The sequence below is a fragment of the Sceloporus undulatus genome, chromosome 1, assembly GCF_019175285.1.
Source record: "Sceloporus undulatus isolate JIND9_A2432 ecotype Alabama chromosome 1, SceUnd_v1.1, whole genome shotgun sequence".
NCBI lineage: Eukaryota > Metazoa > Chordata > Lepidosauria > Squamata > Phrynosomatidae > Sceloporus > Sceloporus undulatus.
This window is the reverse complement of record NC_056522.1, coordinates 333661476-333678975: the sequence shown is the minus strand read 5'-3', so window position 1 is coordinate 333678975 and position 17500 is coordinate 333661476. Positions and strand designations below refer to the sequence as shown.

The 17500-nt window shown below is 35.4% G+C and overlaps 1 protein-coding gene across 2 annotated transcripts in view; it reads right to left on the bottom strand.

Annotated features, from left to right (window-relative positions):
- The window catches only part of NPAS3 (neuronal PAS domain protein 3), a 952772-nt gene that overhangs the window by 309145 nt on the left and 626127 nt on the right, over positions 1-17500 (bottom strand). For both annotated transcript variants that reach the window (XM_042477645.1, XM_042477653.1), the window contains one exon: positions 6984-7073. In XM_042477645.1, coding sequence (XP_042333579.1) covers positions 6984-7073 — 90 coding nt within the window. The remainder of the gene's footprint in view (positions 1-6983; positions 7074-17500) is intronic.

Sequence of the window (17500 nt, the reverse complement as noted above, 5' to 3'; positions counted from 1 at the left end):
TTGTATTTTTTTTATTAATAATGGCTGCAATTCCTGATTTCTTTCGAGCCCCATTAATACATTCAGTGGCATACAACTGTATTGCTTGCCATTCCTACAGCACTTTTATGTTTATAATATAGACATTTTGGAAAGCATAATTACTACACTTCTGAACTCTAGACTTCATTCTGAAATTTGCTTAATTTGACATTGTCCTGTGAAATTAGAAAAAAAAAAGCTTTAGGATTTTGGCTCTGATATATGTCTGCCTGTTTGTAGTGAATCAATGGAAAAATAAGATGATACTTTACAGAATAAATGCCAATACTGTGCATTACAACAGTTGCCTAAAAGGCTAAGCTTTTTACTGTATAGTACTGGAACTGATAGACAACTGTTTATTGGTATCATTTGTATGCCAAATGGGAATGACAAGGGTGCACAAGAAAGAGATGTTCTCAGTAACTGCTACTTGGCAATTAAGCTTTCCTATGGAGGCTTGCCAAAACTGAAGACTGCCAGCATTTCAAAAACAAAACAACCCAGGGGGATATAGACCCTGATCCAGATATGATCAGGAATGAGAGATACAAAGCTAGATAGAGAGAGGAGGACAACAGTAGTAAAGCACGTAGTCCTGTGTTAACAACAAGTCTATTGGCAGCTATACAATATACATAAGACCTATCTGTGGAGTGTTCATATGTAACTTTTCTTTAAAAACTGTCTGAGATCCTTGAATGGGACTAATGTAATCAAACTGAACCATTTATATACAGATACAAGTGCAGTGTAGATGGAGGCTTTACTGCAGTTACTATTATTTTTTTTTTTAAAAAAGGAACAAACAACTAACACTTGTCTTGTGTCCTTATTGTGTTCTGACGAAATCACAGAAAGTGTACTGAAGGCTTCAATATACTTACCATATTCATTCTGACACTGCTAAAGGAATATCTTGGGTCCTGACCTTAGATTTTTGGTTAATAATTTTATTCTTTCTATTATTATTTGTATTTTAAATAATATGTTCAAGGGAGAAATATTCAAAATCTTTATCACTGCCCCATTTCTAAAAGATTTAGGTTATAATTTACAGTTTAAACTAATTTATTCATAGTTAATTTTGTGATCAGCATTATCATTGTAGTCATCTCCAGAATGAATATTTCAGTAAAAGTGCTTTGAAATTTCTCTTGCACATCACAGTCAGTTCTTTAAAATCTGGACTTCAAGGTGTACAATAAGCAAGTTCGCTTCCTCTCTCTCTTCCTAGAAAGCAAAGAGTTGAAGCAAACCTTTAAATCTAATCACTAATTGAGCAACAAAACCAGATGTAGCATGCTTGCAGTCAAAAATATGCCAGACACTATATTTAGAGATGTTTTCAAGCATTCCTCACAAGAACAGAAGTCCAGTATTACTGGAAGTATACACTCTCAAAGTGTCACAGGTTTTATTCAACAGAACTGCAACCTCTGCCAGCTCATGGCAGGAAACCAACAATGTTTATCAGATAGCAATGGTTGGAACATAAAGAATTGGAGACTAGATAGCTCATGTATTCATATCTCATTAATGTTTGTTCCTGGCACTTTTATCATGAAATCGAATTCAATAACATAACAGTCTACCACTGTAGTTTTCATACCTTGTACAATTTTGAAATCACTTCCTTTACAAGGAGGATTGTTTACACAACTATTTTTTGCTGTTACTCTCTGAAGTAAATAATGCTTCTGAATCCTTCATTTAATGTGGATGATTTCAACTTCTTTTTTTCACTGTTAGCAATCAATCTGTAATCTATCATACTTTTTTTTTAAAATGATAGGAAAGTTGCCACATTTTGATTAGTTTAGATAACGTAAGTGATCATGAATATTTTAAACATGGGCCAGAATTCTATATCATGGTCTACATTGTGTAGTACATTAAAAAATTATAGTACATAGTTAGCCACATAGCCAAGGTCCTATAGAATCCTCCTGGTGAACTGGAAAGATGTATATCAGGGCTTCAGCAAAAGCATTTCAATGTGCATCAGGCTCTAACAATCTGTATTGGAACTCTCTAGCTGGTGTCCCATTGTGCATTGTAATCTAGTCCCTAGTCTGGATGAGCATCAGGAGACCCCCATGTGCACCAGTGTCTATTCTGATGTGTATCATCCTGATATGCATTGGTGGAAAATTGTAATGGTCATTCCACTGGCTTCTCTACAGATTAATGTCAGGCAGCCCCTTTCTGAAGTGCTCAGTTCTGCTTCCCACAGACCTAAGCCCAGTTATGTCGATGGAAGTCCCATACTGAATTTCACTCATCAGTTCATTGATTCATTGGTTCATTCAGCACGTCTTCCTGTCTCTGCTTACTTTAATGCTTATTTTAATATTTTAGATGTTATTTATTATGGTTATGTAGGGATTATTATGTTGTATTTAAGAGAGGGAGGGGATAATGGGATTATTTTTGTATTATATGAAATTATTGTTATTGTAAGCCACCTCGATCCTGATGGAGAGGTGAGATAAAAATAAAATCTTATTTATTTATTTATTTATTTATTTATTTATTTATAGTGAAAAGATTTTGTACTCATTTTTCTTTTTCAAACTCTTTTTCAAACTCTTTTTCAAAAGAGGGGCCTGGATTGTTATTATATTTAAATAAAAATGGCCACATTGATCATATAAAGGGAAAAATTATATTCCTGGTATCAGCTACTCCAATGTAACATGTGTTGAAAAGCACACAAAGTTTGAGACAAGAGAACTGCTTTCTCCTGGAAATGCCCCATAAGAGTTTTTAACCTGGTTTCTTCATGATTTATTATGTTTCCAGTCTATTACTTTATACAATTGTGACTTTTTTGCAGTGATATTGGGGAAGGCTTGGAAGTACAAAAATATCTATATTCTGTAATGGGGAAAATATCTGGAAAATGGTTGAAAAACATGTATCTCAAGTTCTAATAAATGCTTCCAAGAAGAATCATGAACTGTCAAGAATTTTTTGCACTGTGGGACTTACTGTATTTGATGCAAGATTTTCATGTTGTTATTTTGTGTAGAAAGTAGAAATATTATTTTATGTGCAAGATGTGAATTTTGGACAGAATAAGTCTTGGGCTGCAAATCTTTGAAGCTGTACCATGAGTTTTCAAAGAGAGAAGAAAATTGCTAAAATTACTTGAATAATGATGACCTTAATAATGCTTAACCCAAAATAAGAGGCAAGTATAATGAGCCCTCTGTTCTCTTTGGTTAGATTTTAATCTAAGGTAGAAGAATTCTGCTCCTTGCCATTTTCCCACCAACTCCAATTTTTGCGATACTATACCTTCTCCATGTCCCATACACACATGTCAACTGCCAGGTGTTAACAAGCCACATGGTAATTCTATCCTTTTCCAGTGCCTTTTGTAAGATTACAGATGAAATGGATTGGCAGGAAGGAAGAAGAAGCTCAATAAATTTGAGTTGTTTCACAAATAAGCCAAACTGTCTCCTACATCATCTGAGGGATCTGAGGAAGTAGACCAGGCTGTCTGCGAGAGGTTATGCTACAACATACAGTATTTCCCTCAGTCAGTCTCAAAAGTGCTACCGATTACTTTGCATAATGTCTCTTACATCAACATATTTAGGAGGCAACCCAAAAGAAATGGGGACACCATCTTCCACCAATGGAACCAGTCAGCCTACCTCAGGTTAGCACTTCTCTTTCAGGACATTTCTGCCAGTGTTCAGACCAAAATCTATTTCTGGGGAAATGCATCTGTTCCCTAGAGTTAATGGTATGATTTTGATTTGAAAACCTGACCAAAATGCCTAATTGCACAAGTTCCATGTGTACCTGTTGGGTAATTACTGTGACACACTGGATAATAAGAAACACTTTTGGTACTTCATTCTCCCCCATCCCACACTTTCTTGTATTATTGTCAGATACAAGAGGGTTTAGGGAACAAAGAGTGGGATAGAAATAAAATAGAGGTAGCATTCCTCATTCCCAAGGTGACAACATGTTGCGAACCTAGTACCAATGTTCAGCATACAGAGAAAGTGTTCACTGGATTGTAACAGACCACCTAGAAGTATGAAGTAGCCCTTGTATCCATAACAGCAAGTCATGAGATCATACGTTGAGAGTTTTGCTGGCTTTGGCACTAACAAGTAATGGCAAGAGATTTTGATATTTTATGTGATGAGATACTGGGAAAGTCTTTGCTTAGTCAGGCTGTGCAGTTGTCATCACATGTGCTGGAGCACATCATTTAAAAAAGAAGCAACCAGCATAGCTATTTGCCTCTATAGCAGTTTGTTCCATGTCTACTGTATCTGGTTTGCATACAATGGTATTGCCCTTGGATCACTATTTTTCATAGCGTTTTATGAAGGGTAAAATGCAGTAGGGGGCGTATTTTCAAATAATTACATTTGAATTAGGTTCACATTGGTTTGCACGGTTCTACCCAGTGATCAACTCATGAGAACACACTATGTTTTGCTTTTTAAACTTGTCCAGTTAAGGGCTGTTTGCTTGAATGTTGAGCCTATGAAGCAGATTTCAAATTTTAATACATGAATAAATAAATAATTTTCAGATTTCAATAAATAAATAAACCAATTGAATGGTTTATTATGTATTGGACTTCTGATTCACTTTTTTCTTTCAAAAACTGGACTCATGGAGGTCCACAGTGAAACTTAAAAAACAACAACAACCCTACAACTAAACAGAAGACATTCCAAATATTAAAATGAAATTCAATTAAAACATAATTTAAAGCACATTTGTGAAGAAAATGTAGTATGATCTGACAAAAAGCCTTTTTCTTATCAATTGGCAGTTTACAAAATCTTAATTTTGTGTGTTGGTAGAAAGATAACATGGAAAGGCACAGCCTAGCCTCCTTTTGTATTCATGTTTTGTGTGTGTAGATACATGGATTAATAAAGACAATTAGTATTTACTATAGAATGTTTTGAAATATGCAATGTCCAACTCACTATTTATAATCAGAAAGGCAGAAACCTACACAAAGTCTAGAAAATGAATGATGAGCAGTCTACAAGTACTTTAATGATATCTGACTACTGATGCTGTAATTCAGTGAATGAACATGCTTTAACAAGGAGGACTAGGACAGGGTTAAAGCCAACTTTTTTCTTGAACAGATGATATTTCAGATGGCGACACTATTCCAGATGCATCAATTTCCTTGAAAATCGAATCCATATATGTGCATATGCTGTGCTGGCAGGCGGACTGCCTGAAATGGCCCTAACCCAAGAGCTAATATTCTTTTGGCCAGAATAATGCAATTATTATTTTCCTAGCTATCAGTCTAAGCACACAGAGCCATCTGTTATGCAAAGCAAACATACACATCTCAATTACAGAAAATGCAGTTGCCTTGACAGAATTTGGATTACACTACTAACCAGAGCTGTAAAATTTATTTTAAGCTAGTGTATAATGGATGCCTTTCAGGAGCTCCCTAATTAGCATTTACCTGTTTAAACTAATTATTCATTTCTTTCTTTTTGCTGGTTTATTTCACTCAACTCAGCACTATGCACATAACACATTAAAATGAGCATAAGAAAATAATACATGCTACGTTTCTGTGTGTTTTTAAAAAATCAGATTGACAACCATGTGGCTTATCGTGACAAAATGTGAAATTCCTGATACAGGTTTCCCCAGAAAAAAACAGGAAAGGAAGGAAGGAAGGAAGGAAGGAACCAGAGAAGAATAAATGCTCGCTGCAAAACTAAAGACTTCAAAAAGATTTTAAAAACACTATTATTTTTTTTGTTTTCTAAAACTTTCACATAGCCAATATGAACGCATAATGTAATGTAAGTAACCACAGACCAGGATTCCTCAGTCAGATGTCTCCAGATGTGTTGGAATGCAACACAATGGCTGCCACACACAGTCTGATATTTCTACAAAAACACCAGATTGGGGAAGGCTACCATAGACACTTTCTTTGAAGGACTAGTACTTGTTGTTTCATTACCAGCAATATTTGCAATTTAAATCTTTTTTCTCCTTCTACACCACTTATTCAGGTATTATTATGTCAGAAAAGGACTTTCAATTTGGATTATGTCACCACAACCAAACTAGAATCTTAAAACTTCCACTCCTGACAAACATCTTCTAACAATTGTGGCAACACTAGCAGTGAATTCAATATGGAGACATTCCAAACAACAAGGATACACAAACATTATCACAACACTTGGGTTTCTTGAGGATGGCTGCACTAGAAGCAGAGTATCCTACTTAGCAACTCATCATGCAAACAAAATCTGCAAGTATTCCAAAATTTGTTTCAGGCTGCCTTCAAATGCTACTAGAAGCTCAGCTGTTAGAAATGAACAAAAAGCTATTTCTGTATAACTAGGTTTTTGAAAGAAAAAGATCAGTAATGAATTAGCAGTAATTAAACTATGGTTACTTTATTTTAAAATATCTTCTGCATTTTTGCACTGAACATGTGCAAAAGGAGCAAAATATGTCCTTCTTGAAACCCTCCCTGCAAGTCATTTTAATGGTCTCTTTCAGCATTTCCTGACTCCAAATGACTCCCTGTCATTGTGTCAGCTCCCAGGATAATGCAGGGTACTCCATAAACATCCAGTAATAGGACACAAGGGAAGTACTATTAGTGTGTCCCTTTCCTAGCAGGTACTGAGGTTTAAAGTTCAAAACAACTGAGGAAAGAAACTTCATTTGTTCTCAATAAATTAATAATGATCCTTTGTGGGAGAAAAAAGTTCTTCAACCTATGTCTTTTTTCTTCCTTTTTCTTTTCATTTGAACACTGTATGCCCACTCACAATTTTCAATTATTTTCTAGATGGAGAAGACATGGGCATGAAATAATAAATACAATAACATGCAAAATGTTCCAACCAGATTATTGTTTTAAAAATCATGACCATGAGAGTGGAATTCATACAACTGAATTTCCTACTTACTTGGGATAGGCCAAGATAGATGGAGACTGTTTCTGAAATATACAAAAATTTTCCCTCTTGGTTTAGTGCAAATACAAATCCATCCAGTGACTGCAAAGGAAGAAAAAAGTGAGAAATTTTGTTATATGGTGATATATTTCATGAATAGATAAAAGCAAAGGAATCACACAATACAGTCTATTCTTTCTATTGAAATTAACATATATTATCATTCTTAACATTTTATTTCTGCTTAGCCTAGAAATGAAAAGAATTTCTTTCCCAATAAAATAGAGGAGAACCACTGTGGATTGTACTAATTTATTAATTAACAGGGGATTATGGCCCTCTTCTTCATTCACAAATGTATCCCACACACTTTTTGTGTGAACACAAACAAAACCAATCAACAGATTACTGTCAGATAGGTTCACACCTGGAGACCACTGCAATTTTGTGAGTTTGATCTTTTCAATGTCAACATCCACATTTAAATAAGATTATAGCAGGTGTAAAGCTTTAGATATGGTTACCAGAATAATTTATTAAAGAACATAAATTCTTGCTATATATAATGAAAACCACCTGAAACATATTAACAATTATCAAACAAAAAGTGCAATTTCTAACTGAATCACAGCCCAATATAGAGAATACACACTTTTCTCTTAGATTATTGATTTTAAAAAAAATATAATTATTTTATTACATATTTCACTAGTCTGCAAATGACAGAACTTACGAGTTTTTCCCCTTCACATTCTGATTCAAAATATGATTGTCTAAGACAAATTATTTTCTAAAACTAATATGTACATCATTCATTTCTAAGCATATTGCTCCAGTGAAAGAAATTAATCTGAGTCTCTGTCAAAGAGATTCTGTAGGAGCATCAGACCCTTTCTACCCATATATTTTAGTCAATGCAATTGAACAGTGGTTGGTAACTTGCAGTGTGCAAGCTACATGGGACCCCATATATTTCTTCTATTCCCACGGCCAGTCACTTTCAGTTACCAAAAAAAAAAAATAATTAAAAAAAATGGAGATTTCCATTCCAGGCAGCAAAGGTTTCCTTTTAAACCAGATACACAGCCTTCACACACATTGGCTAGCATTCTGTTAGTGACATATGCACATATATGCCTGCATAAGTCTTTTTTTCTTTTTTTCTTTTAGTTATTGTGGAGGTTAGTATTCTCTTCCACTCTCTACAATAACCAAAGCCATTCCAAGGCTTCTGGTTTTCTTCTGATAGTGCTCCTGAATAGCTGTTCCATGGCTGGTGGAGAATGTGGTGTATTGGAGAAGCATCTGGCTATGCCCCATAGAAAAACACAGACTGATGACATCCACTGAGACCATAGTGGATCCTCGTAAAAGATGCTGTTGGTTTCTGTTTGACTATGAGGCATAGGCAGATGCTGTCTGACCAGCACCCCTCCTCTCCACCAACCACCAAATGGCCACGTGGGGAGAACTACAGAAAAACTATGAGTTCTGACAGTGGTACTGTAAGTGGGAAGCCATAAAAGAGTGCTGCCTGTGAAAATTTATACAAGATCTCATTCCTCCACTTCAGTTTTTAAAACGGTCTTAGATGAGGTGTTTTTCAAACTGGCAATAGAAATAGAGGGGTGGAGGCAGCCCATGTCAGTCTAAGAAATGGAACATTGCCCCCCAAAATCTTTGAACTTCTTCATCTGTGTGGTAGGGAATGAAAATACTTAAAGACCAGCACAAATTACACATTAAATATTCAAAATTTAATCTTTGGAGTAGATATACATATTGCAAACAATGTAATGTTATTCCAGCTTTGATCAGCTCTAGTTCTAATTGGGATCAGAACGCAATATCAGAACTAGTATATATTTTGAGAAACCAATATATTTACTAATTTTGCTCTCTTTCAAACACCAAGAAGTGGTTTGTATCAATTCCTTTGCTTTTTGATTAATTTCCAACACACGGATGGCAATAAGCTAGTCTAGGTTAGTATTCATCATTCTTTGATGTAAGAGGTAGAAATATTCTTTTCTTTTTCTTTCTTTTTTTTTAAAAAAAATCTGTTCCCTCAAAGAATGAACCACTTATTGGAAAACAAACAGTAAAGTTACCACATTAAAGAAAGGAGCTTCAATTTATATTTATGAATTAATAAAAATGTAAATCTGCATAGACGTTAGTCAAACAAAAATATTTATACCATGCAAGTAGCTTATCCTGAAAATTATCATAATTTCTTTTCAGATGATTAGCACAGTACCTTGAATGCTGACATCAATTACTTGCAAGCAATTTCAAGTGACTAGCTTTACATTTGTCCCACATAAGAACACACTCAACATTTTTTGATTTAGAAAACAATCCACCAAGTACTCCTTGGGTTTATCAACTTTTATTCTTATGCAGGACTAATATTAAAAGAAACTGGAGGATCAGATCTTGATGGGCTCTACCATCAAACTATAATACCTTACTACAAGTATTTGGTACTATAGTAATCCGATATTACTGCTGTCTATGGATTCTTTCTTCTTTTGTACAGAGGGTATGAGGGCAATATCCCACCATGGCCTATCCAAAAGTTTTTGATTTGGATTTTTATTGATAACTATGAAATGTTTCTTTGCTGTTGATAGACGTATGTTGAATCTTAGCTGGCTAGGCCACCATGGTGTTAGCAATATGCAGTTTCTTCACTCTCCACAGGGATTTATAAAACTATGAATGGTAAGAAGAAAGGAGTCTCTCTCTTTCTCTCTCTGTGTGCATGTATGTGTGTCTCCTCTCTCTCTCAATACTGAATATTGTTTCATTCAATATCCCTTAATAGTAGGAACAAAAATGAAGGACATCTTTACCTATCTAAATTATATAATTTCCTTCCAAAACATGGGGCAATAGACAAGAGTTGGCTTTAAAGTGAATTGGACAAACCATGGAGAAAAAAAGAAGTATTTGTCATGATGGCTAGGTGCTGCCTCTAGCATCCATCATGGCTCTGAATCAGAAACTTGAAATCTTACTTTTGGACCACAGATACCAGGTTCTAAAAACAAACTTTTATAAGCTCTGCTGTGAATGATAGTTATCAGGAGACAATAGTAGGAAATACTGCTTTTAAGACTAGTTCATCCCACTCCCCACCCCCACCCCCCAGGTATCTGGTTAGCCATTCTGGAAAAACATGGTGCTAGATTAGATCCAGCTGGTTTTTAAAAATGTTTTATGACCCTAAAGTTTTCACTTACTTATGCTAAAACAAACTATAGTTCCCAGAAATTTGACGTACAGCCCACCTTTCCCATCCAAGGGGGTTTCATTCTGGTCCCCTCCATGATGAGAAAAAAATCCATGGATGCTCAAGCTGATACAGCAGGCCCACTATAAGAGTGTTTAAAACTGGAAGCTACCAAAGTCCCCCAGTACATGCAAGAGGCTCTGAGGCTCAGGCTTACTCTGGTTCTTTCACATACCAGCATAGCTACCTTTTTTAAGGTTAGAAGAGAACTGAGCAAGAAGATGTTCCCCCTTCCACACAAGGCACACACATATTGTGAGAAATTTTTGTTTCCATGAGGAAGGGAAATGTGGAAACATCAGCTCCCTAAAGGTCAAAAACAATTTGGGGAGGGGGAATCTTTGCTTTTTACATAGTAAGAAAAGAACTGAGAAAATGGAGGAGGAGGAGGAGGAGGAGGAGGAGGAAAATCAGTTTAGACTAATTAAAGTTGTTCTGTTTACTGACTGTTTTATTTCATGGAAAGTCATTCAGAAAACATAAATATATGTATATGGCCATCCATTATTACGAGGCACAAATACTGGCTACAAGTGTGCTACAATTATATTTTGACATGTCGTTAGATTATTTTTATCCTAATTTTCTCTCCTTTGGGCACCTTTCTAAAATGGATCCTCCTTCTTACTGAGACAATGCATTTTCTTGGATGATACAGCTCACTTCATGCAGACAGGTGTAATGGAATGCTCTACTCATTCACAAAGGCTTTAAATGATGTTTAGATGTATAAAAACTTTTATCAAACGTCCAGTAAATACTAAATTGCAATACACTCTTTAGGGCAAAAAAATATAGCTGGTGAGAGTACTGAGTACTTCAGTGAGCCACTGTGCAATGATCACTGGAATCTTTGTCTCATGATTTGACACATAGCTCAATTTAGAAGCCCATTGCTGTTTATACAGAATGCCTGTCAAGGGATGGAAAAGCCATTTTGGGGAAAAAAAACTATATAATTTGTTGTATGATAATTTCTACCTTTAACAAACATCGGAAACTGGGGAACACTAAATATTTGCATGGTGTCCTATTATCATCAACCAGTCTCAAGATTCAAATTATAGTTTAGTCATCTACAACATTAAACAGCACTCTTTACTACAAAGTTGTGCAGCAGATTTCAGAACTAGAGACTACATATTGACAAAATTGAAGATCTAAAAGGAGGAAATGTCTTTTTAGCAAATTCTTCCACCTACTGACTATGTACAAATTGTGATTAAAACTGAGTTCTCCAGCATTCTCTTATTTTGATTTGCGAAAGCCATTATGTATTATGCTGTTTCAATCACCACAGGCTACTTTTTTTCAAACTGCCCCACTGTTTTCAACAGGCACCAATTAAGATTCTGGGGTCAAAGAGTTAATTACATCTTCTTACCCACTATGTAGAATTTTCTGATTATTAAACAAGGTTGGATTAAGATGAAAAAGTACCGACACAAATGTTAATGCGTGCCCCTCCTCAAGAAGATTTATCATAATACCATGCTGAAACCTATATGGTTTTCCCCCCAAAGCAGTTCAGGAACAAAATCTTAGAGGAAACACTAAAATAAACGTTTTAAAGGTATGTGAGTGTCTGATTAGAGACAGTTTTCATATTTCATAAAACAGCTCTAAGCAAGTCAGACTGCAATGATGGGAGATTTCCTTGTCAGATCTCAGTAAGTCTATATGGTTGACAGGAGGCAAATTATTTTGAGATGTAAAGACGAGCTGTGCCATATCTAAATAATGATACTGGTAATTATAATTTATGTTATGTGAATTAGAATAATGTGCAAGGCAGATGTGTAAAGCACTATTGATTGTGTTTGTTGCTCTGTAAGAAAGATTCTAGTGGCTCATTTATTTTGGTTTTGATGCTGCCTGCTTTTTCTTTTTCCTTCTCTTGTATGTCACCTTGAACACTTGTGAAGATGGAACTAATACACAGATAGATAAACCACCAGTGAAGTTACCTGCATATAATGCTACCTTCTCCCACCTTGATATTCAATATACTGTTAAGGTAAAGGATGTTCAGTCTTGTAGACAGTAAAGTATGTGCACGTCTTCAAATTCTGGAAATGGAAAATCCTTATGGGATGCACACACATACACAAACACATGCAAAAAGTGGCTGTAATGATAAACTCTTCACACTGTCAACTATGGGAGCCATTTTTATTTTGCAAAACTGAGGAGTCAGCTCTTAAACTTATGCCTTCCTCCTTCTCCACTAATACTAATCCCAAATATTGTGTTCTCTCTTAAATGCCAAGAACTCCTGAGCAGTTGGATTTTTGCATCTTGGTGCCAATCACCTAAAGGCTAAAAAGGGAGGTCTGTTTGCAGCCATTCATTCATTCATTCATTCATTCATTCAAAGTTCAGTCATACATTCAGTCATAGGATCAGTCAATCAGTTTATATTCTGTGTTTCTCCTATGAATGGGAATCATTCCATTCATATAATTCCCTTCCACCCCTCCTTCCAAGAAAGCAATAAATATCATGAAGGCTGAAAGCAACAAGTATTAATTGTACAGTATGCAGACTAGGGATGTGAATCTTCATAAATTTAATTCTTGAGGCAAGAACAAACAATTTTGTCATTTCGCTCCCCCCTTCATTTTGAGAAACACATTGAAAACTGCACAGTGTTCAATTACTAGGCACAATTTGGAAACTATTTCATGCAAATATGTGTGTGTATGTGTATCTTTTTGCACAAAATGGCTTTTTCTGTGCAGAAAACATATTTCCTGCACGGAAAACATATTCTCCACAGAAAATAACATGTCCATGCAGAAAACACTATTTTCTGCACAGGAAGCTTGTTTTATGCATAGAAACATTACTTTCTAATTTAGTAAATGCCATTTTCTGCTCACAGACAACAACAACAACATATGCATTTTTTTATGCAACTCCTGAAGTGAGAAAATTCTCACCCATCTAGGATTCTTCTTGGCACGTTTTCCCAACACTTAAGAATTCTATTTTTTGGACCATATTTCAAATATGTTTGAATATTCTCTCCATCTTAATGTACATGGAATTGAAGTGAGACATAAACTCGCTGCAGTACATAAGGATCTCTGGATTAAGATTTCCATGATATATAAGGTCAATTCACGTAGGACAATTTAGACTTACTATTTTTGTCCTTTTTCTTTTGGGTATAGAGTCATATTGCATTGAATACACATCATTTTTACCACACTATTATTCCAAGGAACCATCCTCATATGTCACATATTATCCATGAAATCCTTAATTTCTTCCACTATATGCCAACACTACAAAAAATTCTGTTACTCTGACCTAAACTCTAGTTAGAATGAAGAATTACTGGTGGGCTAGGTTATTTTAATGACAGATTATTTTAAACTAAGCCTTCACCATCTGTTCCACCCCCTAATTATGAATGCAAAAAGAACATATTTCACAATTACATCAGTTAAAAGAAAGATATACATGATTTAAATGCGCACATGTGTTCTTTGCCCAATGCAGCATGCATCTGTGATGTTTCTCTCATAATTTAGACTCTAATCAGTGGGGGAAATTGTTCACCACTGATAAATAGATCCAGTGCTAAACTAAACTTTTCCTTGGCAAACAGATCCTCTTAATTAGATTTTTGTTTTACTGTTAAGACATAATTATATTATAAATGGAACTAAACATTAACTTGAGCACAATGCCTGTCACCAAGGAGATATGTAGCATTCAATAATAGCTAAAGTATTTTACTGGTACTGGAGATGGGTCATACTGGTTGTTGTCTCCTGTTGTAACAAAGTTAACATACATATCATTACAAATCCTAAGATCTTTAATGGTGGCTATTCTTGACATACATTTTGTTAGAAGAAGTTTAATGTATGGCGAAAAGGAAAACTGACTTGTCTGCTTTGGCACTTGGATGGTGGAATACCCTCCACACTGAGGCCAGAATGGCACCAACATTTCATTTACATGCCCAGGCATTTAAATCTGCATACAATGGTTAATCAATCCTAATGTTTTAGCCAGGACTTAGAAAACTTGCTTGTTTGGATGGCAGCACCCAGAATTCCCCAGCTAGTGCTAATCCTGGATTGGGAATTCTGCTAGTTGTCATCCACAACAATAACTTTTCCAACTCTTGGTTTTAACTACTTCTATACTGTTTAACTCCAATGTTTCCTTCTTATAGTATGGTATCATTCATTTTAGACATACCAAGCGCATATTTTCCTGGTACCTATGAGAAAGAAACGTTGTCTAAACATGTTTTCAGTTTTTTAAAAAAACACAACAAGACAATAGACTATATTACAAAGAATCTACATAAAAGTAATCCATTAAGGATACATCACTTTTAAAAGTAGACTTATTTGTTCAATAATTCTTTTTAAAATGACATCCCTCTGAATTAAAAAGACCTTTCAAACTTTCTTCTCAATATACAGCAACATCATAAAAGTACAAAGTACCTTAGCAAGAATTAGCTTTGAGGCTTTAGGGCCCACCTACTGTTTTATCACTGTTAAAATGTCACTGTAGCAACCCACAATTTCTCCAACAAATGGAGCTCAGTACTACTAATTATTGCAGAAATGATAGTAAGTGACCTGGGCCTGCTATGTAAATACAAAATGATACCAAGCGCATTTCAGCTTTAGATAACCCAGATACTTTGGAAAACCAATAAATGTCATCGGTGAAATAGGGAGCAATTCAAAATGGTCAGAAATTTGCTGTTGCTCTGAACAGTTAGTCACTTTCTGGGAAGAATGTGGTATGAATACATATTATAGGAGAACATTAAAGTATCAGGAGCTACAAGTATTAGGGAATCAGCCAACAGCAGTGGGTAGTGGGGTAGAACAAATACAAAATATCAATGATGAAAGTATGGGAAAAAATTAAAAGAATACAAAGTCAAATCAAGGAGAAAAGAAGACAAGAGGCTGGCTGAAATTTGACTGATGTTTACAGAAGTGAGTAACTTAAAAACTGGAAAAAGAAAGGACTATGTGCTCCTGAGCATCACATGAGGCAGTTAGTGCTGGTTTGACTCTAAAACCAGCAAACCATGGCTGCATCCACAATGCAGAAAGAATTCAGTTTGATGCCATGGTTCAAGGCTATGGAATTCTGGGATTTGTAATTTGTTGTGGCACCAGAACTCTCTGACGGCAAAGGCTAAATATCCCACAAAACAATAATTCCCAGAATTCCATAGCATTGAGGATGTGTGACGCAAGCATGCAGTTAGATGATTGACAGAAATATCAGGTGATTAAAATTTGGGTACATCTACCTGATAGGACTAAATAAGAGGAAAATTTCTGTAAATAAATAATAAATAATAATAAAACTTTTATTTGTATCCCGCTTTTCTGCTGCAGGGCAATCAAAGCGGCTTACATGTTAAAACAGCACCAATATACAGTACACGACACATATACAATACATATCTACCTCCCCTTAAAACTGTTGTATACCAATATTTTCAACTCTGCTTTAGTCAAGGTAATGGGAGAACTAAAATGTTAAATAGCAATTACCAGTTTTTCCAAATCTCATTTTCATGTTCATGTTGGTGTGCACTCTCTTTCTATTTGCCCATTTTATACCATGCAATGAACTGTCCTTGTTAATCTGTCCACCACCATTCCCCCAGTTGTGTCACTGCATGAGAAAGTGAATTGCTTCACATATTACTGACATTGCAACCATAGCTAAGCAGACAAAGATTTGCAGGCAAATCCTACAGCGTGATAAAACTATCTGGTTGGAAATGGTTTGATGTTTCATGCAATGCTAGCACAGTGAAAGTCAACCAGAGGGATAGGTTATTTTAATTTATATGTTAGGCTTCACTGGGATTAAGGTTTTAATAGTCTGATGACCTGCTGTGACTCGCAGAGAATGCAAGGAGGGTATCTAAGCAAATAGCCTCCACTAAGTTTATAGGCTGAATAGAAGAACAGATATACTATAACAGGAGAAATTATTGTTGAAGTGTATGTTTCTAGAGTTCCAGATTCATGTTTGATACAATAAATGAATTTGCATTTTTGTCCTTTTTACGGCAGTTTCAAGATATTAGTTACTTCTATTCTCTGTGAAGTATATCATAATGTTGCTATACCTTTTACAAAGATTTTTTTTTAATGTGCATGGGTGCAGTAGTATTAGGGGTGCATAATGACCCTGTTTTAACACTTAGTATACCTGAAGACCTAAGAGTAGTGGTTTCCAAGATGATCTGTTTAAAAAGGAAGAAATTAAAACTGCTATAGAAAGAAAGTGTATAAAGAATGAATAAGGTAGCAAGAGCTTTTGTGCGGGAGGATGAAATATCTACCACATACAATTAAAATTTCCTGAGGTGGGAGTTAGGGTATTAAAGCACTGACCTTTCAGAGGATGCCTGTTCATGCTGAACATGTATGATTGAAGTGGTTTGTAAACTTTTAGCACCAGAGAGATTAGAAAAATGATCACACAATCCTTGGTGCAAAACAATTCACAAATATTTAAATGGAAAACTATCAAACAGCAATTACTTTTCTTTTGTCTTAAGAGTGAATCCACCCCAAGCCATATCAACACTTTCATTTCATTCTTAAAATCTACAAGATCACTGTGCTCATCTTGCAAAATACAAATGAATAGAACATGTAACAGCTATACAAACCATGGACTAGCTATGGATGTTCACATGTGGCACATTAGCATTCAGATACTTTCCCTTTCATCACACACATGTTCAGTCCATGCTGGCTTTCATCCACTTGATTTTAATTTTTTCACACACACACACACACACACACACACAACATATTCAAGGAATGTATGAATTGTAAAAAATGCATAGTTATGCACTGCTCACATATAAGCCTTGTGCTTTTCTACACATTTGTAATGTGTTAATTGTTCTGCATGCATGTTTCAAATGCATTGTATTGGATATGCCCACAATTGTCTAGTAATGTGCAGATTCTAGAATGCGAAGTCTGTCTAATCCACAACCAGTCCAGGGACTGTGGTTAGGGAACAGGGAAGGGTGGCCCTATAAAAGTCAGCAAGAACAAATCCTTTGCCCATCCCTACAAATGCACAAACAATGATACCCTAGTTTACACTCTGTGTCCTTATGCCCTAAGGTACTTTCACTGGTCATCTGTGAAGTGTATTATTATTATTATTATTATTATTATTATTATTATTATTATTATTATTA